The following is a 23777-nucleotide window of genomic DNA, read 5'->3' as shown; positions in this document are numbered from 1 at the left end:
TCCAGGGTCCTGAAACACACAATATTCTATTCGTGGCTGTCCGTGGCACTGAAACACACAATATTGTATTCATGGCTGTCCATGGTACTGAAACACACATTTGGTGTTATAGCCGTTCAGAGGCGATAGAGCTACTCTTTCCTCGTTGTACACACGTCATTGATCTTGAGTGCATGTAGAATGGTGGTGGGGGGCTCATCTTGTCCACATCTCATTGAGCCCGATGACAAATGGACCCTAACAAGGAAAAGCCCCACAAATGGCGTGAACATTCAATAAATATCATAGACTACTGTTTGCCCTACAGCATCCCAAGTCGATTTTGAAGGAATTGCAATTTCAGGTTGAAGATAAAAGAGCGTGAAATTCCAATGGCTTTCGCTTTGTCATTTTACATCGCGGTTAACATTGACTGGCAACCAGTCTCGCTCGGGTGGACCTTAACATCTTATTAAGACAGAAATGCGAGACATTTGCAACTTGGTGTAGTGCATGTGAATCCAAGTTTTCAAGGTCTTCTAGCCATTTGGGAACAATGAAAGTGCTGAAAAAATGAAATAATAAAGCAGCATGTCTGCCTTTTTAATAACATTGTTTTCTTTTTTGCAAAAGAGCCACAGCTGAAATTTTGTTGTTCCCATGTGTGCACACTTAATGAGAATCCTTGACAATCTCAAACTCACCGTGGCCTTTTTTTAAAAAAAAATCAATGCTTGATGAGGGTATAATTAGCAAATGATTTATTAAAAAAACATTTCCAACCTAAAACTCCTAAAAAAAAGGAACGGTGACAACAAAACACAAAGGAGATAAGATATTGGAGCATTTTCACTCGGAATTAAATGGTTTGGCTTGTCGAAAATAGGCAAATTCTACAAAACGATTCAGTTCGGTGCGTTTAGAGACATTATGTAAAAACAACAATCCAAGGTGAAGAAATTAAATCACGTCAATTAGGATCCGACCACTGTTTCTGGCTACCATAAAAATGTTCAACTCTCTACGATGCACGGTTTGGACAAACGTAGCGTGAGAATATTAACATATACATCCATCCAAACTGAATTTCTCTTCTCAGACGTGAAAAAACAAAAGAAAAAAAAGCGGCATTGCTTTCTTCAAAATAGAGCAGAAAGCTAAAGTATTTTGGATTGTGGCTAAGCTTTAAACATAAACGAAAATCTCCTGGGTAATAAATCATGTTTCAATGGCTGTAAATGAAAAAATGGTGGGCGTGTCCTACTAGTGATTTTTTGAAAAATCAATTTTTTCCAAAGTTTTCTAGCAGATCCATAATCCTTTTGCGCTCTGCCTCTTTAAACTCTTCGTTCTTGCCATCCCCGATGCTCTCGGCGTACTCTGCAGATAAAAAGAAAATAATAATAAAATCATTTTTCAAAAGTTCAAGCTTGAAAATTTCACGCATTTACGCACAACATCTACAGCACATGTGTGAAAGTGGCGGCCCGGGGGCCAAATCTGGCCCGCCGCATCATTTTGTGCGGCCCGGGAAAGTAAATCATGAGTGCCGACTTTCTGTTTTAGGATCAAATTAAAATGAAGAGTATAGATGTATATTAAATTTCCTGCTTTTGCCCCTTTTAAATTAATAATTGTATTTTTAATCCATTTTTTTCTGTGTTTTTAGTTCAAAAATCATTTTGTAAAATCTAAAAATATATATATATAAAAAAAGCTAAAATAAACATTGTTTTAGATCTATAAAAAAACTGAATATTCAGGTGTTTTAATCCAGTTCTTTTCATCCATTTATATAAAAAAAAATCTAAATATTATATCTAAAATGGTCCGGCCCACGTGAAATCAAGTGGACGTTAAAGCGGCCCCCGAACCAACCCGAGTCTGACACCCTTGATCTACAGGAACGATTGAAAACACCCTCAAAAGTCTTCTTGTGGTGACTGAACTTGGTAAAGATTTTTTTTGCATTCCCGTGATTTTTTTCATGCAAAACAGACTATTTATCGCGTGTTATAAAAGAAGAATTTGGTGTCTACTGTGTCTGATTGTCGAGCCAAAAAAAGATTGGAGCAGCTGCGGCCTCAGTGGGGTCTCTGCTATCATCTGTGTCGGGAATTACATCTCACGCAACAGGAAGAACAAAATAAATAAAAGTATTAAAAAAAAACTTTTCTTGGAAACTCAGCAGCTTTTTTGGCAAGAGAATAAGACCATTGTCATTTAGAAGGATTTCATGATGACATAGCGAGTAGGGTTGCACCAATCACAATTTTCTTTTTCCTGATTACCTGTTTTAAAAACAATCCATGAGGAATTTGACTTTGCGTTATAAAAAATATTCTCTCTTGAAGAATGGGTTAGATGAGAAATGAAAGCTAGACCTCCAAATCCAAACAAATCATGGACAATCAAGGCTATACATGAAGTCCACACAAACACGAACATATCTACCGTAACGTGGAGTCAACATGGAAAGAAAACAGTTTTCCCGCACCTGGAAACTCACCGACCAATCAGCCACGCGGTGCGTTTAGGGACATCATGTAAAAACAATGATCCATACATCAACTCTGCTTTCAGCTTTAACAAATACAAAGCTTGAGTTTACACACTTGGAGAAGGTGAAGAAATTCAATCACTCGTCTATTAGGATCTGACGGCCGTTTCTGGCCACCATAAAAAAATTCTACTCTCTACGATGCACGGTTTGGACAAACGTAGCGTGATAATCTTAATATATCCATCCATCCATCCATAAATCACGCTTTATAAGGATTATAGATGACAACAGCCTGCAAATTTAACATTCCAATCCATGTTGGTTCATTGTAAAACATTGAACAACAATACCTATGACACAAAGCGATTGGCCCGAATATAAGACGATGTTTTTTTGTTTGTTTTTTGCATTGAAATAAGCCTGAAAAGGTGTCGGTCTTATAATCAGGATCGTCTTATATTTGGGCCAATAAGGTATTCCACCGGCATAAATCTTTTTTTCCTCATTCATTTTCTGAACCGCTTATCCTCACAAGGATCGCGGGGGTGCTGGAACCTATCTCAGTCATCTATGCGCATCAGGCAGGGAAGAAATAGTTTTCGACTACGAAACGTTATCAGATCTCCAGGTCTGTTTTTGAATTTTAAACCGATTTGCTGGAATAGCTTGAATGAGTCAAATGTGAGTTTTTATTTGACATATAACATCTGATTGAATTCTGAAAGGTGGTAACCTGAGCTCGGAAAGGGTCCTCGCCCATTAAAGCCTACGGGATAAAATAAAGCAAACCCAATACTCTATCGATCAAGCCGCTTCTAACAATTGATTGGGCTCGACCTTGAGTCTCGAGTAAGGATTATTCCCAGCTTTGAATCTCTTATTGAATCGACATCCCAACACCCTTCCCTGAGGAAATCGTTTATGCAACACAAATTTGCTTCGGCCTTCGAATGACTACACTTCTCATTCCGTCAACTAAAACCATAAAATTCAGCGAGTCCTTGCATTTCCTCGCACTATTTAATAAAATGGATGAAGCCAATGAAGAATTGGTGCCGAACACAAGCTTCAAGATACATTGAAATCCCAAACACCCATAAGTTTTCTCATAAATAGTATATATACAGCAATACCTTGACATATGAGAGTCCCAACATATGACAAATTATAGATACAAGGGAAAATCTGAGCAAATTTTTGCCCCGAGATACGAGACAAATTTGAGAAAAAGCATTTGATGACAATTGGAATAATTTTAAGGGAAGACAAAAGCAACCCTCGATAGGTTGCATCTGAAAGTCAGGGTGGAGGCGGGGCAATTAGAGCCAACCCGGGAGAAGAAAGGTATCAAAATTTAAAACAAAATTAGAATTAAGTTTAGTGTTAGGTTCGATTAAATTTATTTTTGAGTGTCTGCACTGTAATCCAAGTTTAGTAAATTTGTTTATGTTATGTTACGAGCGCGTTGCCGTGCATAAATTCTCTCTCCCCGCCGCGAAATCCGTCTTATTTTAATAAAATTAAACACATTTTAGTGCTATTAAACCACTAGTTATTGATTACTTTGTTAATAGATGGCGAATTAGAACAAATAAAAATGTTTTTCCAATCCAATATCCTGTTTTGGGTGTTTTTTCAGAGGGTTGGAACGAATTCATTTGTTTTTAGTTCATTTCTATGGGAAACGTTCTTTTGAGTTATGAGAAAAATCGACATACTAGCTCAGTCCCGGAACGAATTAAGCTCGTATCTCGAGGTACCACTGTATTTGTTACTTTGTGAATGGGTGGTGAATTAGAACAAAGAAAAATATATTTTTCCATTGTAATATCCGGTTTTTGGTGCTTTTTCAAAGGGTGGGAACGAATTAATTTGTATGTAAAAATTCATTAAGTATATGAGTGATTTGAGACACGAGCTCGGGACCTGGACCGCATTAAGCTCGTATCTCAAGGCATTGCTGTATATTTTGCATTACTCTCAAGTGTCCATGAATAAAACATTTCAGTGTATACCTAAAAAAGACATTTCCTGACAGCCTTAATAATGCGAACTGAACCTCAAGTGCGTAAATAATCAAAAAAGTGTGGGCATATAAATATAGTATGCAGATACGCCGCCCCTGCCCTCGCAAATCCGCACGCACACACACAGCAAGTTGATGCAAAGATGCAATCAAAAAGGAGAATGCGACACATTTGCGCACACAATGACGGTTGGCGCGTCGCCACCCTGTTGGCGCCGACACGCGTGACGGATGGCTCTATCTACACAGCTACATGCTGGAGGGCCAGAGGGGGTGTGAGTGGAGCCTCTTCAGCTTTTATCACACAATGATATAGGAACGACAGATGACACTGAAAAACAAACGTAGCTGTTGGCTTCGGGCCTGTTTCCATTTCACACACGCCGGTCGCCGGCTTGATTGGTGAACGGGAAGTACGCTGGTGTCTTGGTACTTGAACCGCTTGAAATATCGAACTAATTGGTATTCTAAGCAACACAAAAAATGTTTTTTTTGTCCTGGTGGCGGATGAAAATTGGGAATTTTATAACTTCTTTTGATTTATTTTTTTATTGTTCTTATGTTGGCGTCCCAGCGGACAAGTGGTTAGGGTACATGTGTCAAAGTAGCGGGCCGGGGGGACAAATCTGGTCCGCCAAATGATTTTGTGTGGCCCGAGAAAGTCAATTGACTTTCGGTTTTAGGACCAAATTCAAATGAAGATTATAGATGTATATTATATTTTCAGATTTTTTTAATCAATAATTGCAATTTTTTATGTTTTTTTGTGTTTTTAGTTCAAAAAGCATTTTGTAAAATCTAAAAAATATATAATATGTTTTCTGTTTTCCACATTAATATTGGACATCAAAAAATATTTGGTTTACTTTTGAAATGAAAACAAATGATTCAAAGTTTACCCTTACTAAGAAAAAAAAGGTTACATAAACATTGTTTTAGATCTTTAAAAAAATGAATATTTAGGACTTTTTATCCCTTTCTTTTAATCCGATTTAAAAAAAAAATAGTATTCCATCTAAAATGGTCCGGCGGCCCACATGAAATCAAGTTGACGTGAACCAACCCCAGTTTGACACCCCTGGGTTAGGGCGTCGGCCTCACAGTTATGGGTCAAGGGTTCGATCCCAAGTGGGTTGTCAGTATTTGGAGTTTGCATGTTCTCCCCGGGCTTGCATGGGTTATCTCCGGGTACTCCGGTTTCCTCCCACATCCCAAAAACATGCATGCTAGGTTAACTGGTTGAACGCTCTAAATGGCCCATAGATATGATTGTTTATCCGTCTTCTTGTGCCCTGCGATTGGCTGCCCACCGATTCAGAATGTCCCAATTGTTTGAAAATGCAAAATTAAAGCTTCCTTGAGCTTCTTTAAATGTGATTTATTCATTTAGCTATGCTAAATTTAAGACCATGGAAAACAGGCAAACAATAAACTTTGCCAAATGACTTAAAAGATACAAGAACTGTCGTTAATAATGATTATTCATTATTGTTATGATGACTTTTCAATTTATGAACTCACCTCTCATGATGTGGCGCACAGTTTTGACTGATCCTCCTCTTAAGTTAAGAATTTGTTGAACTCTCTGCTGCAGCTAAATGTAGAAAGAGGTGTAAACTTTACAATCCAAAAAATAGGAAAGAATAAAATGACAGCTTAAAAAGTGGCATTGAAGTTCAAATATTAAAATCAGCCATCAAGAGCAAAATTACTCATTTTTAGTCTTGTAGTCTGTGCTGTTTTGATTACTTTAACACACGTGTCAAAGTGGCGGCCCGGGGGCCAAATCTGGCCCGCCGCATCATTTTGTGTGGCCCGGGAAAGTAAATGATGAGTCCCGACTCTCTGTTTTAGGATCAAATTAAAATGAAGAATATAGATGTATATTAAATTTCCTGATTTTCCCCCTTTTAAATCAATAATTGTAATTTTTTGAATCATTTTTTTCTGTGTTTTTAGTTCAAAAATCATTTTGTAAAATCTAAAAATATATGAAAAAAAGCTCAAATAAACATGGTTTTAGATCTATAAAAAACTGAATATTCAGGGATTTTAATCTAGTTCTTTTAATCCATTTATTTAAAAAAATCTAAATATTACATCTAAAATGGTCCGGCCCACATGAAATCGAGTTGACGTTAACGCGGCCCACGAACCAACCCGAGTCCGACACCACTGCTTTAACGTATCTATAAAATAGTTATGTATGCATTTTTCTACAGTGAAAAACAATGCAAAAAAGTCCTTTGGAAGCGGTTTGTACCTGTGTCTGCCCGGAGTTGCTGATCTCCACCATTATGTAACAGATGGACTGAAGAACAAAGAGACCAGCATCCAGTCGACGGAGGTAAAACTCATCCTCCATGTGGTCATCCAAGATTTCACCGCGGCGAACCATCTCCTGTATGTACACGGAAAAAAAAATCAACAATCATCACATTCACATCACCTTAGTTTCCATATTTAAATGTTCAGACATTAAGATATGATAGACAGTTTTTGCACGATTTGAATGAGGCAAAATAACATGCTTTTCTTTCTCAAATATATTGTTATAAACAATTGTTTCAGATGTACTGTAATTATTTTCGGTAAAAAGTCTTTTTTTTTTTTTTACGTGAGTTTCGAAAAAGAGGTCGTCTTATAATCAGGTATTACGACGGCATAAATTTTTTTTTTCATTCATTTTCCGAACCACCACTAGGGTGGCGGGGGTGCTGGAGTCTATCCCAGGCATCTATGGGCACCAGACAGGCAAAAATAGTTTCCTACTACCAAATAATATCAGATCACGACATCCAACAATCAACAACCATCACCTTTGTTTCCATATTTAAATGTTCAGATATTGACGTGATCGACAGTTTTTGCATGATTTGAATGAGGCAAAATAACATGATTTTATTTCTCGAATATATTGTTATTATCATTTGTTTCAGATGTAATGTAATTATTTTCTGTATAAATATGAAACTTGGTGTTCAAAAAGTCCTTTTTTTTTAAATATGAGTCCCAAAAAAGAGGGAGTCGTCTTATAATCAGGTATTACAACGGCAAAAAAAAAATCATCCATTTTCCAAACCGCTTATAATCACAAGGGTGGCGGGGGTGTTGAAGTCTATCCCAGGCATCTTTGGGCACCAGGCAGGCAAGAAATAGTTTTCTACTACAAAACGATATCAGATCACAACAACCATCACTTTCACATCACCTTAGTTTCCATATTTAAATGTTCAAATATTACGATGTGATTGAGTTTTTACACGATTTCAATGAGGTAAAATTACATGCTTTTCTCTCTCGAATATATTGTTATAATCATTTGTTTCAGATGTATTGTAATTATTTTCTGTATAAATATGAAACTTGGTGGGTTTTTTTTTAAACACGAGTCTCGAAAAAGAGGTCGTCTTATATTCAGGTATTACAACGGCATTAATCTTTTTTTTCATCCATTTTCCGAACCGCCTAACCTCACAGGCGCCGGGGGTGCTGCAGTCTTTCCCAGGCATCTACGGGCACCAGGCAGGCAAGAAATAATTTCAACAACCATCACCATGATGTTCTCCTTAACGTGGTACTTAAACTACATCCAACAAAACTAAATTCCCCACACGAAACAAAAAGTTTGTGTTTTTTTTCCTGACAAACCAGTCAGCGTGAACACTCGCTAAGATCCACGGGGGATCTGGAGAAGGCAAATAAATTACAATTCACCCACGTTTCGTCTCTTCTCTAAACACCGGCAAGCCACTGAAAACAAAGAGACGCCCAGAAAGCCTGCAGTGTTTTAATTCAAGTGTTGTTTTGCAGCCTTTTCACAAATCCATTGGCGCCACTGACCAGACACACTAATCAATCGATTTCCCCGCTCAACTCCACACATCCAGTCCACACTCCGACATTGGCACGCTTGCATAGTTATCCATCTTAACAACCCCGTCAGTTTGCCAATAACACGGTGCTGCCAATATGCACGGCGGCTGCATTAATCACTATTAGCGAATAAGCAGCAGATGTGACGCGGAGAGAAGAATTGAAGGCGTTGAAGCGCCACATCAACAATTCGTTTAAACCAAGCGCGTGAAAAGATGACGGCGGTGTCTTTCTAGAAGTGCAAAACAGATTGATTGCTATCCACATTAGAGATAAATGTCAAAGACGTTGAAAAACGGTAGCCGGCCAGCAATCGTGATCTTCCTATACTTCCTCCGACTGAAGATGTCTTTTTCCATGAGCAAGGCAAACACGGTAAATGAGGAAAAGATGGCTTTTCAATGCGTTTTCTTCATGAAAACAAATAGCCTCCAGCGAGGAACTTAATAGCGCCGCCTGTGACATTTGCATTCCTCGGATTTAATCGGCCTTGTCCTTAAAGATCGATGGCGGTGCAGAACCCAATTATGGATTTGCAGTTCAGCTCATTAACACAACTCTATCCATTGGCCAAAGCTCAAGAGAGATTTTCATAGAATGCACATGCGAGCATGAAAAATAATACCGTATATCTACTGTGTCAACATTACATCCTATAAGCCAAGGGTGTCAGACTTTAACGTCAACTTGATTTCACGTGGGCCGGACCATTTTAGATATATTTAGATTTTTTTTTAATAAATGGATTAAAAGCCCTGAATATTCAGTTTTTTAATAGATCTAAAACAATGTTTATTTTAGCTATTTTTTAAATATATTTTTAGATTTTACAAAATGATTTTTGAACTAAAAACACAGAAAAAAATGGATTAAAAAAATTACAATTATTGATTTAAAAGGGGGAAAATCAGGAAATTTAATATACATCTATACTCTTCATTTTAATTTGATCCTAAAACAGAAAGTCGGCACTCATGATTTACTTTCCCGGGCCACACAAAATGATGCAGCGGGCCAGATTTGTCCCCCGGGCCGCCACTTTGACACATGCTATAAGCAATGCATCATTTTAGCTATTATTTCTATTTTCAAGCTTTGCTATAACCTTATAACGGGTGGGTGGAGACTCCTTAAGCTACTAAATGTAAAAGTTGGACTCATTCTTGCTCATTTGCATTCAATCATTCAATGCCAACAATTGCAAAAAGGGTGACAGATCATTCAAGGCCAAGTGTGTGTTCCATTATAATTACTGTATTTTTCTAACCATAGGTCGGACCGGAATATCACTAATCCCTGTTTTTTTGCGGATAATGTAGACCAGACATGGCCGCGCTAATTGCAAAACCGCAAAGTAGGATCACAGCTATTATTAATCTTTTTTCGCACCTATACAAAAAAATACAAGTACAATTATCAAGAAGTGTATTGATTAAATATCACAGTTACAGGGATAGGAGAAGACTGTAATGTATTAATATCTAAATATAATCTATTTAAAAAAGTAAATACATCAAGTACTATACTCAGTGAAAATAGGTCCTCTACGCTTGATTAAAATAATTTAAAAAACATTCGAGACACATTTTTCTTGTACAAATATTGTTGTTGTCTTGACACTCAAGACAATTGCCAAATTCAATGGCTCCGACCATGTTGTCATCAGTTTCCTTCCGAGTGGCCCCATGTAGTGTGTTGACATCCTATCGTCATGCAATCTTCATGGTACCATATGTAAGATTGTAGCCGAGGGCTAATTTCCATTTACTATAGTTCAATGTGTAGGTTGAAGACAAACGATCACACATACTAGACACACACGCACGCACACAACCACACACAGCAGATTTAGACAGTTCTCACCCGATTTCACCGCTTGTTCTTCTATTTGCACAGTAAAGTAAAAAGGAATGTATTAAGAAATATTAAAATGTAATTTAAAAAAGATAGAAGGGCTGTAAAACATGAAAAACAAGAGTGGACAGAGCTACTGCCACTGGCTGCCGCCATCATGGGAAAAAAAGGATTTTATTTTGTGCGCTCCATATGATTTGCTGTGTGCGCACAAGACGAGAGTAGTGCGCAATTGCGCACAAGACGAGAGTAGTGCACAATTGCGCACGCGCGCAGCTTAGAGGGAACATTGACGGTCGCTATGACGTGCAGCATGGAAACTTTTCCGTACATGACAAAAGCCACTATTTCGTGTCTGTAAACTTCCAGTGTCCTAATTTCAAGTACTAATCCTGCGCTATTTCATCTTTTGTCATAACCCCGAGCTACATTAATATGTTAGTGTCAGTATTTTGCAATATCCAATTTTGACAACGAGTGCGCGGCAAGCGGTGCTCTTGAGAAAAACAGAGAGGTTACATAACCTCATTAAAGAAACAGACACGGAACCTGATTAAAATATTTCAGACGTTCTGACACTGCCCTTCAAGGAAATTCTCATCAAAGAGATAAGTGTAGAACTGTAAATTATTTACAGACCTCACAAAAAGAACTCATCAAAGCTTGACGTTGCCATTTGTGAATGCGACGCGGCGACTAACCCCGGAAAAATAATTACGCGGGTTGCAGTGTCAGGTCGACAGAGACAATCCTTTCAAGGCAAATAGATGTCAGCACAGTGTGTTGCTTTTGTCATGCCTCTAATAATTACAAATTCTAGTGTCAACCTGATCCCGCAACAGGAAGGAACTCTTCTACCATACGACACCAAAAACGTAAAAACAAATAAGTGTGAAAAAACATGCTTGATCATGTCTAGGATTTTGTTCAATGTAAGAAAAGGACAAAACGTATTTTTGAAGGATTAACAAATGCTCTGAAAACATTGATGCTGGTTTAAAAATATCTCACTTTTCTGAATGACAGCATGTTTTGTCAGAGCAAATTTGCAAATGGACCTGTACCACTCACCAAAATAAAAGTCTTTATAACCTTTATAATATAATTCCAAGATGGCGCCGTTCACGCGGGAGCCAGTGGAAGTAGCTCTGTATCCTCTTATGTTTTCGTGATTTACAGCCCTTCTATCTTTTTTCTAATTACATTTTAATATTTCTTAATACATTCCTTTTTACTTTACTTTGTACTTTATACTTTTTACTTTCATTTTTTTTACAACTTTCCTTGTTCTGTTAGCCTGGCTTCTTTCGGCTACTTCTTTTTTGGAACCATTCAGCCATGCCAATGCTGTCACACACATGGGACTAACTGTTACAATACGCAGCGGAAGGAGCAACACCTCGGTGCCGCAGAGGATTCGGAGCTGGACAAAAGTGCCGGGAGAAGAGGCAACGCTCTTGACCAACCATTCCATCGTGGGATAAGATGGAAGAGCTGTCGGCGCTTACCAGCAATGGAGTTGAGGGGCTCTACTCTGCTACTGTTGTCTTCAGCTCCAGACTACTGAGGAACTGTGCGGATAAGTTTGGAAGTGACTCTGCATATTCTCTACCTCGGTCACAGTCTGCAGAAGTTCCCCATCTTGTGGAAGACTTCCTGTGTGTGGTTCCAGTTTTTGTTTCCATTTTCCAGTTTCCATTTACTTTGATTTGCTTTGTACTTTTTGCTTTTGCTTTGTTGTTGTGCGGCCTTTGCGACTGTACCTGTATCCATAACAGCAGAATGCCAAATTACAAGTCCGTAACTATCACTTATTTAGGTCTTTTGCCGAGTAAACGCAGCTTATGGAGAAGCACTGCCAATTTTGTCATACACAGTTTCTGGGTGTGATGACAAGTAGGCTTTTGTTGTTGATGATGACGACAGGGCCTATGTCCGATTATTATTATTATTATTATAACTATGCCTTTTCTTGCTACTGTCACAATGAAATTTCCCGAATACGGTATTAAGTTATCCAATCCAATCCAACCGCATAAACGAATATTAGTGGAATCAAAGTGTAGGACAAGGAGAGTTGAAAGATGCCATTGGAGACTGCTATTGGAACTGTTGCCTAGAAGTGACTTTTTCTTTGCTATCCTGCAACAAATCGGTGGACGTCATGCTGCTAAAAATCCATTTTGACTCAGGGGGGTGAAGGTGCATCAGAGAGATAAAATGGAGCGGTGGAAGCCTCGCAATTTAGTTCTTATGATGGACCAAGCTGGGATGGTGGCTTTAATACTTTTTTGGAAGTCAGAGAGATGTCAGGATTTCTTCACCAGTTTTTTTTCCAATTCATTTGAAGAGTGGATTTAATCGGATTTAATTGAACTCAATTTGTTAAAAAATAGTCATGATGGTAGGTACCGTATTTTCACGACTATAAGGCGCACATAAAAGACTTACATTTTCTCCAAAATAGACATGGCGCCTTATAATCCAGTGCGCTTTATATATGGACCAATACTAAAATTGTTATCACGATAAAATAAAATAAATCAGTCGATAGGGTACACCATCATCTACAGCTCTCACAACTACGGCAAGCAGCCCCCGACTCTACTATTTTCCCGTAGAAAAAGTACTGCGCAGTGACTGCTGGGATATATAGTTCTTTTGTCAATACACCCAATGGATTGTGGCCTGGACATCGACATCAACACAGCTTGACGAAGCATGCAAGACAGCGTTGGAATAGTTACGCTAGCTGCTAGCTAGCTACTATTTGCGAATGGATTGTGGCCGCCAGGACGAACGTATAAAACTCAGCGTTTTCGATGACTCATTTGGACAATTGTTCGATTCGGACACAGAAAATGAGCACTGTGATGGATTTGTGGGTGATGATGACATGAGTACGTTGTAAAATGGCTAAAGTACAACCAAACTCAGTTTTGCTTGCGTTGCCTTTTCAAAAACCTGTTTTTAGCGTGTGTCCGTATGTTTAAGCTGGTGTATGTTTTGCCATGCCTGGGTGCGTCTATAAAAACGGTGCGCCCTTTGTATGTGTAAAATACAGAAATAGCACTTGTTACTGACACTGCGGCTAAAAATACGATGCGCCGTATAGTCGGGAAAATACGGTAACTTTTTCAGGCATATCGAAAAAGCATATCACTCTCCGTTTACATTGGTCCATCACAATGTTTTTAAAATGTTGCTGGGCCAAACATTGGACCGAAATTTCCATCCATTTATCTTGTTGCTCTCAAATACTACGGTAGGGATTTATCGATTTTTGGCAACCACAAAAACTGCCAATAAATATGTCCTTAAAGATTTAACTGACCATTGTTATCCACCGCTAACCACGCAGCAAACAAAAAACAGATAGAATTCTAAAATTGTAAAATTGGGGATTCAAAATTAAACTAACCTAATAATCTTTAACACCACAGACCCGCAGATGTGCGAGTCATATAGCACGGAGGAAGGGCTTTGTGACTTGAATGATAATGGTACACATGCAAAATAGTTTTTTTTATCACCCACATCATCATTTGCCATTTCTGGGGTGAGAAGCAGGAGCGAGACAGAGGAACAAAAGGAGAGAAAAACGTGAAAGAGAAGGGAGATAAAATGTCAACCTCTCTGGCTTTTGCAGGCAACCTCGGTCTGACAGACAAATTAATCTTCCCGTCATCGTAACGTGGACAGCTCTAACACGTGAACACAAAATTGCCTCTCCGCTTAAATTCACTGCGCTCCGTTGAATGCATATTCTCTCTATTTATTCATGACTATGACCTTATCGTAAACATGTCTCCGTCGGTATGTATCATCCACAGCTCAACATACAGTAATACCTTGACATACGAGTGTCCCAACATATGAGAAATTTGAGATACGAGGAAATTTCAAAGCAAATTTTTGCCCTGAGATACGAGACAAATTTAAAATATGAGCATACTAGATGGTTCCCGAAGGTGGCCGAGTATCCGAGAGGCTGCTTACGAGAACAGCATGGCTCTGACTTTCTCGCCGCATCTCCCTCACGTAAAGATATCTACGAGTACCCGGCCATACAGGTTGCATTTTCTTTTTACTGGATGTAGCGTGACCGAGTCGTGAATCGGCGAAAAAGCCAGCAGAATGTACATGGACTTGAAAGCGAAGCAAGCATCTGAAAAAGGCACCAGCGAAAGCCTTCAAAGCGAGTCGTGGCTAGTTCGATAATTAAAAAAAAAACTGGGAATACACGGTTGTGAGGCACGGAGAAGCAGGAAGTTCTGACTAAAAGCCGCAGTGGAATATATCGTGACCGGACGTTCGGTCGACCGGACGTTCGGTGGAACGGACGTTCGGTGGAACGGACGTTCGGTGGAACGGACGTTTGGTCGCCGGGTTGTTACTGTTGAAACCAGCTCTCAAAATTATAATCATGAGAGAGAGAGTGAGTTTAATATCTAAATATCTAATATCTAAATATCAACAGTAAACTCTATCATAATTTGACAACGAGCGAACCCGGCGACCAAACGTCCGGTCGACCAAACGTCCGGCCGACCAAACGTCCGGCCGACCAAACGTCCGGCCGACCAAACGTCCGGCCGACCAAACGTCCGGCCGACCAAACGTCCGGCCGACCAAACGTCTTTCGACGAAATGTCCGGTCGACCAAACGTCCGTTCGACCAAACGTCCGGTCGACCAAACGTCCGGTCGACCAAACGTCCGGGGACCAAACGTCCGGTCGACCAAACGTCCGGGGACCAAACGTCTTTCGACGAAACGTCCGAATACCGGAATATATGAACATCTTTGCCTCGGTTATTGCAAAAGAAGGTTTAGATTTAGTGTAACGTAAGATTAAAACTTTTTTTAAAGTGTGTGTGTATAGGAATCTAAGTTCATTTAAGCTAAATTTAAAGTTTATGTTATGTTACGAGCGCGTTGCCGTCAAGTCTCTCTCCTGTCCATTCGCTCTCTCTCGTCCACGCACTCTGTTTCCGTCTGTCTGTACTGAGTAATGTCCCATTTTAGTATTTAATATCTTAACCAATAGATAGCTATTTGTTACGTAGTGAGTAGGTAGTGAATTAGAACAAATAAAAAGATGGTTTCCCATTGTAATATCCTGTTTTTGGTGTTTTTTCAGAGGGTAGGAACGGCTGAATTGGGATTTAGTTCATTTCTGTGGGAAAAATTGATTTGAGATACGAGTAAATTGACATACGAGCTCAGTCCTTTAACGCATTAAGCTTGTATCTTAAGGTGTTGCTTGTAAAAAAACATGAACAGAGCCTCATAGTGTTTCTTCCAATGGGTCCGACTATTATCAGAAAGACCATCTGCTTTTTCCTGACAGCAGAACCTTAACAAAAGATTCACCCCCCTAATCGCATTTTTGTTGTGGTTTTTATTGCCATCTGTACTGGTACGATGTGAAATTTTCATTAAAAAAACTAAATTGATCGGTATTTCTTGGGCGCACGATGAGATAGTTTTGTAAGTAGTGAGCCGGTTACAAAGAAAGAGATTCTTGGAGTGGTAAAAGAGATTGATGGAAGGTGAAAGGAGAAATGCTTACATGCTTCTCCCCTTCGATCCTCTTGTCAGCCTGTTGAACAGCCTCTAGGTACTTAAAATGCAACTCCATCAGTCGATCAACCTGGCGAGGGAAAAAGTAATTGAAGCTGGGGGAGAAAAAAAGAGAGTGTGGCAGCATACAAAAGCAGAGCGGAAGAAAAAAATGGAGCCATATGAGGGGAAGGATAAGGAAAAGAGCAAATAAACCTGGGAAATATAGCAACACAGAGAAATAGCTAGGTTTATCCTGCTTTTATATTTTCTGATTCAGTCCTTGGAAAGTGTTTCAGACCGAAACAAAAACATTTAATTTATTTTGTAGACAAAATGCATTTATTTGCTCTTTGTCACTTACAACAAGAAATTCCATAATCTTTGGTCTTGACCAAAATCCAACTGACCAATTTTTGTTTGGTGTGATTCGTTTCAATAACAATTCTCGCATGTAACCCACGACTTGACAACTTACCCAATAACGACAACAAATCTCTGAGCTGTGACGCTGACCAAATAACATTTCCCATAATCCCTGTGGGTACAGAAGCATGCTATGTGCAGAAGCGATTCACGAACCAAGACCACCCCTCTTGCGAGCACTGGGACCGGCTGTTTGTTCCGCACCAGTATTTACACCATCCTTAAAGGTACACATACCTGTCAACCTCAGCCAATCGCTCCCCTTATTAATGATTTCAATTCCCCTTAATAAGCGATTTAAAAAAAACATACAAATGCAACGCGGCACATATTTACTCACATTGGGCGCACTGAAAAGCCTAAAATTTTCCCCAAAGTGAACGGGGCGCCCAATCAGTCGGTGCGCCTTTTGTACGCACTAAATTTAAGATTATCTAAATGTCGCTGTATGACGCTGACAGCTTGATTGTCTGGGTACATTGCTTGCTGACGCGCTATATTTATATTGTGAAAAGGGCTTAAGTGACTGGCGCACTAGCGCATATCATGCTAATAGCATGAAAACATTAGCAATTGACGATGACGTTTCCGTCTGCTACCAGTGATTAAGACGATCCGGATTAGAGCCAAGATGGGTAAAACGAGATCGGTTTTAAAAGAAACGTACTTGTAAAAAATCCTGTAGAAAAGTTGTTATACGGCGTACACAATTTGAAATGATCGAAAAACGTATAAAATAAGGGAAAAACGTATAAGTTGACAGGTATGGGTACACGCCATGAACCTTTTGGGTTTAGTCCAAATACTACAGGTGCGAATATGCTCTTAAACACGCCAATTTTCCCAACGAAGGCGCAAAAATACCTCAATTTGGACATTGAACAGAAAACCAATTTTAAACACATTTGCATCAGCTAAGACTGCGTGAAGGACAAAAGAAATGCGTCAAAAATGGAGTACAAACCTTCTCGCAGTCGTTCTCTGTGAATTTATTCAGGAGTCTGCTTCTTTGTTGAGACTTGAGATTTCTCAGCATGGATGCAATAATTGAACAGACGTGCTCTATAAAAATAAAGGTAAAAATGCAAAATGTTTTTTTTTATATTCAAAACATAATCCACCGAAAATCCAAATGATAAAATTATTGTATAACGTGGGTTGAGAAAAAATACGTACCAATCAAATGAATATTTTTATTTTTTAATGTAAATCAGATTTACATTACTCTAAGTCGCATGTGTCAAAGTGGCGGCCCGGGGGCCAAATCTGGCCCGTCACATCATTTTGTGTGGCCAGGGAAAGTAAATCATGAGTGCCGACTCAAATTAAAATGAAGAGTATAGATGTATATTAAATTTCCTGATTTTCCCCCTTTTAAATCAATAATTGTAATTTTTTAATCCATTTTTTTCTGTGTTTTTAGTTCAAAAATAATTTTGTAAAATCTAAAAATATATATAAAAAAAGCTAAAATAAACATTGTTTTAGATCTATAAAAAACTGAATATTCAGATATTTTAATCCAGTTCTTTTAATCCGATGGCGGCGCCCTGAGCAAGCAATGGTAGGCAAAAATGAGTTTTTTTCACGTTTTATGCAAGATACCGCATTTATAGACGTTCAAATAAATTTAGTTGATCGTTTTATCTCTTTATCTTTTCTCTATTTTGAAATAAATGACCGTACCGGCTGCATTGTTTTGCATTATAGCGTTTCGTGCATGTCAAGTCTAATTTATGCGCATATAAGCCATACCCTTGATTCAGCCATCATTTTTTTAGCGACAAATACGGCGTTAAATGCGATTAGTCAATTTTCAAAACACTAAATTCATAAAAACAATGGAAAAGTGCCTTAAAATATATTTTAAAACCTTCAACAAACCTCCAAATCAAGTAGAAATACCAACTACTGCCATTTTAGATTATTTTTCCACAAAAATAACTGAATATACAGAAATTGAAAAAGGGTAAAAATTGACAATTCAACTGAATTTTCCTTCGCAACAAGTAGCCAAAACACACACCTGTTTTGACCCAAGACTGACTGCCTTTTACTAACAGGTTGTACAGGGAGCTGACAATCATATTATTAGTTTTATGATATTGAATGAACCACGTATTGTACACCAAGGTGCCATCATCGTACATGACACCGTAAAATCTCTAGATATCCTGTGAGCGGGGAGAAAAATTTAATTGGACTTTTTTCAACAAGAGGCCAATATTCTCACTCAACCAGGCTTTTCTGTTGCCAAGCAACAAGAGCAGATGAATCAATACCATTTCTGCCTTTAAAGAGGTTGTGTTTGTGTGGTTTTTTTTGGTCAGTTCCCTTCATGACCTGCAGCCGGCCTGCCCATGAGACCTACCCGGCGGAAACAGCTGGCACTTATCACCAAGTACACATTGACATGTTTGTATTTATGAAGGAAAATGAATATAAGAAGGGCTGCACTGTGATCGTTTGAACTTGGAACCAAAAAAATGACTGATATTTGATGACCAAATATGGCTTGGGAAATCCTTTAAACCCTGAGGACTTGGTCAAGTGTCATTTCAAAGAAGGAAAAACAAGTCGATGGTTTTATTTAGCGTGGTTAAGTGCTTTGGTCACCTTCATAGCCTAAAAGGCTGTGCTATTGATCAAAACCGGGAGAAAGTTTTAAACTAAACGATGACCTTCTGAGATTGGCAGCAGTGAAGCGAATTAAGTGTGCAATCTTGTTGCAAGTCTGAATAAAACTGTATCTTTATCGAGTATTCTTAAACATCCAGAAAGTATGGTTGAATTCTCGAGTATCCAGTTGGCTTCACTTCACGCTTCATATTCCGACTTCTTTTCCAGACCACATCTCAGTCCAACCTCAACGCCAACAACGCCCACCTCGGTCACAGTCTGCAGAAGTTCCCCCATCTTGTGGAAGACTTCCTGTGTGTGGTTCCAGTTTTTGTCCAACTTTACAACTTCTTTTTGAGTCTGTATCCGTCTTAGCGGCGGCGGTAGCTCCGTCCACTCTTGCTCGTTTTGTGTTTTTGCTGCTTTTCTGTCTTAATGATTTGATTTGGTCATTCTTAATGATCCCATTTACTTTGATTTGCTTTGTACTTTGTGCTTTTGCTTTGTTGTTCTGTCTAATCACCCTCTGCTACTGTCACAATGAAATGTCCCGAATACGGGATGAATAAAGTTATCCAATTTAATCCAATCCAATCCCCGCTAACCCCCCCAAAAAATGTCCAACAGTCAAGCCTTGATACTTTCTTTCAATTAATGTCAAGATTCAATTGCTAAAAGCAATCCACAAAGAAGTAAGGGACAACACCACCAAACGAAATGAAACTACCAGATTTTCGCGCATATACGCCATATTTGTCATTAAAAAAATGATGGCTGAATCAAGTGTATGGCTTATACGCGCATAAAATATCGTTGGCAAGTGGTCGTGTGTTATCCTAGGTACACGGTCGATTGGTCGCCGGTCTTTTGGTCGCCCGGAAGGTAAGTGATAATTACCATTTAAATCGTTGCTCAAATTCCTTAAATACAAACTGCGAATGACTATTTAGTCATACTTAATGCCCTAGTAATTATTAGGCTAAAGAAAAGCTCCAAATTTCCCGGACTTTTATTGTTTTTTGTTGGAGAACTTGTTAAGACCCTGACTGACGTAGCTTCTTAAAGGGACAACGCATGTACATACAAACTCTCTCTATACACTCACACGTCGGCTCAGTGAAACTGCTCATGGCCATTGTTGGCTTTTATTGATGCGTAGACCGTGTTGTTTTACCTTGCTTTGTCGCCGGTCTTTTGGTCGTCGGTCTTTTGGTCGCCGGTCTTTTGGCCGCCCGTTGTCGCGGTCAGGGCGACCAAAAGACGGCGACCAAAAGACCGGCGACCAATCGACCGGACACGGATTTTCGCGCATATACGCCATATTTGTCATTTTAAAAAATGATGGCTGAATCAAGGGTATGGCTTATATGCGCATAAATTAGACTTGACATGCACAAAACGCCATAACGCATAACAATGCGGCCGGTACGGTCATTTATTTCAAAATAGAGAAAATATAAACAAATAAACGCCAAACTAAATGTATTTGAACGTCTATGAATGCGGTATCTTGCATAAAACTTGAAAAAAACTCACTAATGCCTACCATTGCTCGCTCAGGGCGCCGCCATTTTACCTAGGGATGACAAACTAGATCCCTACAGACACACTTCCTGGTTGTACTGCTCACGTGACTTCCTTTTTTAATGTCTACGTGCAGGCAACACCCTTTCAAAAAATCCAGCAGACGATCCTTTTCGATTCACCGAGTATCTCAGAAATACCACGTACGATGATTTTTCCTTCAAAGTAACACATTTGTACTCCCTATCAAAACCATGAATATGAAGGTGAAAATTGTGAATCAAAGGGCGTCTTATACGAGAGAAATAGTAAAATACAACGATTTTTTGGCAAATTTAAGGGTACGGCTTATACGCAGAGGCGGCTAATATGCGAGTAAAACAAAGATCGCAAAAATCACCAAGAAAAGGACAAATTCAAAAGCACCATTTTGGAGAAAAATAAAACTCAAAAGAATGCTATGACGAAGCCTTTAAAAATCTATCCATGTTGAACTTTTCATTTACAAGCTTTATGAAGGTCTATTTCATTATTAGAGTACGAGATTACCTACATAATATAATCAGTTCCCATCGGGAAAAGGAACAACCGTAATTAAATGTCTGAACACAAGGATTTTCTGCAAATCCTTCTGCATGTTGGATATACTACTGTAACAGGATTAGGCAGCAATCTCAGCTTTGACAACACGGATAGCAATCAGACTGGCAGCGTTCAAAATGCTATCTATACCAAGGGACAACGGCGGCGATGATAAAAGGGAGGCTTGACTTGACTGTGTGCTTTTAGTCGAGATGTGTGACTAAAGATTCACGATTGAATCCAGATAATGTCTAAGTCCCGTCTGCTTTTGTCGCTGCGGTTTGATAAAGCAATGCCGGCGAATAACAAAGATGAGATAAAAAGGATAAGCAAATAAAAATAACCGAATCGTTTTTCTCCAGTATTGAGGGGCATCCTACGCTATTTTCCACATCCGGCGATTCAATCTAGCCAGATTCTAGAGTTCCATAAGACCCAAAACTGTTTTGTAAATTATTATTGGAATGTGAGGGTGAATTTAAGATGGATTTTTTGGCCTTTCTTACGAAGAAAGAGTGAAGAAATCTTTTGTTGCTCTCAGACCGTGTCTTTGAGGAACACCAATTTTCCGTGTCTGAGCTAAGACGATCGAATCTACAAACCTAAATTGTTTGTTTACCTTCCCGTGCACGCACATAGGCCACTAGCCATCTAAATAGAACAACTGCACTGCCACATATTTTTCCCCTCCTGTCTTTAAGATCGTCACAATCCGTGTCCAGTCTGTGTGTTCATTTGCGCTGTCAATTTCAGAGGATTTTACGGGGATCAATATTGCACCATGGTTTGTGAAGCTGAGGCAATAAATGTAGGTAAGAAAGAAGAGAGCGAGAGGACCTCCCTAAGTATTTTTGACTGACGTGGTGGATGACCTAGGCCAAGGGTGTCAGACTCGGGTTGGTTCACGGGCCGCATTAACGTCAACTCGATTTCATGTGGGCCGGACCATTTTAGATATAATATTTAGATTTTTTTTAATAAATGGATTGAAAGAACTGGATCAAAAGCCCTGAATATTCAGTTATTTATAGAATAAAACAATGTTTACTTTAGGTTTTTTTTTATAATTTTTTAGATTTTACAAAATGATTTTTGAACTAAAAACACAGAAAAAAATGATTTAAAAAATGACAATTATTGATTTTAAAAGGGGGAAAATCAGGAAATGTAATATACATCTATACTCTTCATTTTAATTTGATCCTAAAACTGAAAGTTGACACTCATAATTTACTTACTCGGGCCGCACAAAATGATGCAGCGGGCCAGATTTGGCCCCCGGGCCGCCACTTTGACACCAGTGTCTTAAAGCCTGGCTGTTCGATGAACAAAATTGCGATCACAATGCTGTCTAAAACGGTGCTACTTGTGTGTGTGTTTACGTGGCTTTTTTTCAAAACAATTGATCCGCTAGCGCAGGGGTGTCAGACCCGGGTTGGTTCGCGGGCCGCGTTAATGCCAACTAGATTTCATGTGGGCCGGACCATTTTAGATATAATATTTAGAATTTTTTTATAAATGGATTCAAAGAACTGGATCAAAAGCCCTGAATATTCAGTTTTTTACAGATCTAAAACAATGTTTATTTTAGCCTTTTTTATATATTTTTAGATTTTACAAAATGATTTTTGAACTAAAAACACAGAAAAAACGGATTAAAAAATTACAATTATTGATTTAAAGGGGGAAAATCAGAAAATGTAATATACATCTATACTCTTCATTTTAATTTGATCCTAAAACAGAAAGTCGGCACTCATGATTGATTTTCCCGGGCCACACAAAATGATGCGGCGGGCCACATTTGGCCCCCGGCCGCCTCTTTGACACGAGCGCTAGCGCCTCCTTTAGATGAACCTCCATTGCATGATCATCCGAGATCTTTGCAACCCTCTATATAATTATCAAGGAACAAAAGCTAACTAAACAAATCTTATTGAGATGAGTGACTGACCTTCGTGTTCTTTCTCAGAAGTGCCGGAGCTCCTCATTTTTTTGGGAGTTTTCATAAAAAGTGGAAAAATGGTTCTCAATCCAAGAATGTCCACAAACTTATGACAGTTTTCGCCTCCCTCTTGTCCGATCATCCCATGATCCAGAACTTTGAGAGAGCTGGTCCGAGACATTTTCTTTTCTCTGCATCAAGAACAAAACAAAATGGCATCAACGGCAGTTGTTGAAATTGTCATGGAGAAAATAAATTTCCCTAAACAGCATTACGCGTGGCAAAATAATTCAAACAAAGACATTGAATGATATTATCATAATACATGCCGAGATATGACCGTTCACTGTTTCTCTTTTCAATGTACACCTCCTCACAGTAAATGTAGTCATTTGTCCTCCTGCGTTGCCACAAATGACAGATGACAGTATTTATCTTGGAGTAGGGGGACATATTTCAGGCAGTTGAGTATGGTTCTCCAGACAGAAACATTAGGTGTGATGGACGGCTGTAGAGGCCAGGGGTGGAGCTATATACGGCGCATTATCCCAAGGGGAAGTAGCCTATTCACTTGCTCGACACTTGACATAAAACCTCCGGGTGTCAACAACAATATACTTACGAGCCTGAAATTGACTGTATGGACTGTATTCAACACACAACACAATTGTAGAAGAAGCTGAGGTGAAAAGCCATGTTAAGCCTCCCTTTTAAATCAAACACATACAGACCCATTTGGGGTACATATTACTGTATTAATGGTCTAATTTCGAGAGAAATGCCTTCCAAAATTGATGGAACCGAGTACCCAGTAAGGAATGATTAACTCACAGGAAACAGTGCAATACTTTATCTAACATTTGTGATTATTTGCATATC

General features: G+C 38.9%; 1 protein-coding gene across 1 annotated transcript in view; it reads right to left on the bottom strand.

The window, feature by feature from the left end:
- Window positions 1–717: 717 nt before the first annotated feature.
- ctnnbl1 (catenin, beta like 1) overlaps window positions 718–23777 on the bottom strand; it is a 39501-nt gene continuing 16441 nt past the window's right edge. Inside the window, exons 11-16 of the mRNA XM_077614200.1 lie at window positions 22908–23089; window positions 17193–17290; window positions 15813–15893; window positions 6772–6909; window positions 6030–6102; window positions 718–1359 (exon numbers count right to left, since the gene is read on the bottom strand). Coding sequence (XP_077470326.1) covers window positions 1262–1359; window positions 6030–6102; window positions 6772–6909; window positions 15813–15893; window positions 17193–17290; window positions 22908–23089 — 670 coding nt within the window. The 3' untranslated portion in view covers window positions 718–1261. The remainder of the gene's footprint in view (window positions 1360–6029; window positions 6103–6771; window positions 6910–15812; window positions 15894–17192; window positions 17291–22907; window positions 23090–23777) is intronic.

This window comes from Stigmatopora argus, chromosome 1, assembly GCF_051989625.1.
Source record: "Stigmatopora argus isolate UIUO_Sarg chromosome 1, RoL_Sarg_1.0, whole genome shotgun sequence".
NCBI classification, from domain to species: domain Eukaryota; kingdom Metazoa; phylum Chordata; class Actinopteri; order Syngnathiformes; family Syngnathidae; genus Stigmatopora; species Stigmatopora argus.
The sequence above is the reverse complement of the archived record's forward strand: the minus strand, read 5'-3'. Positions and strand labels throughout refer to the sequence as shown.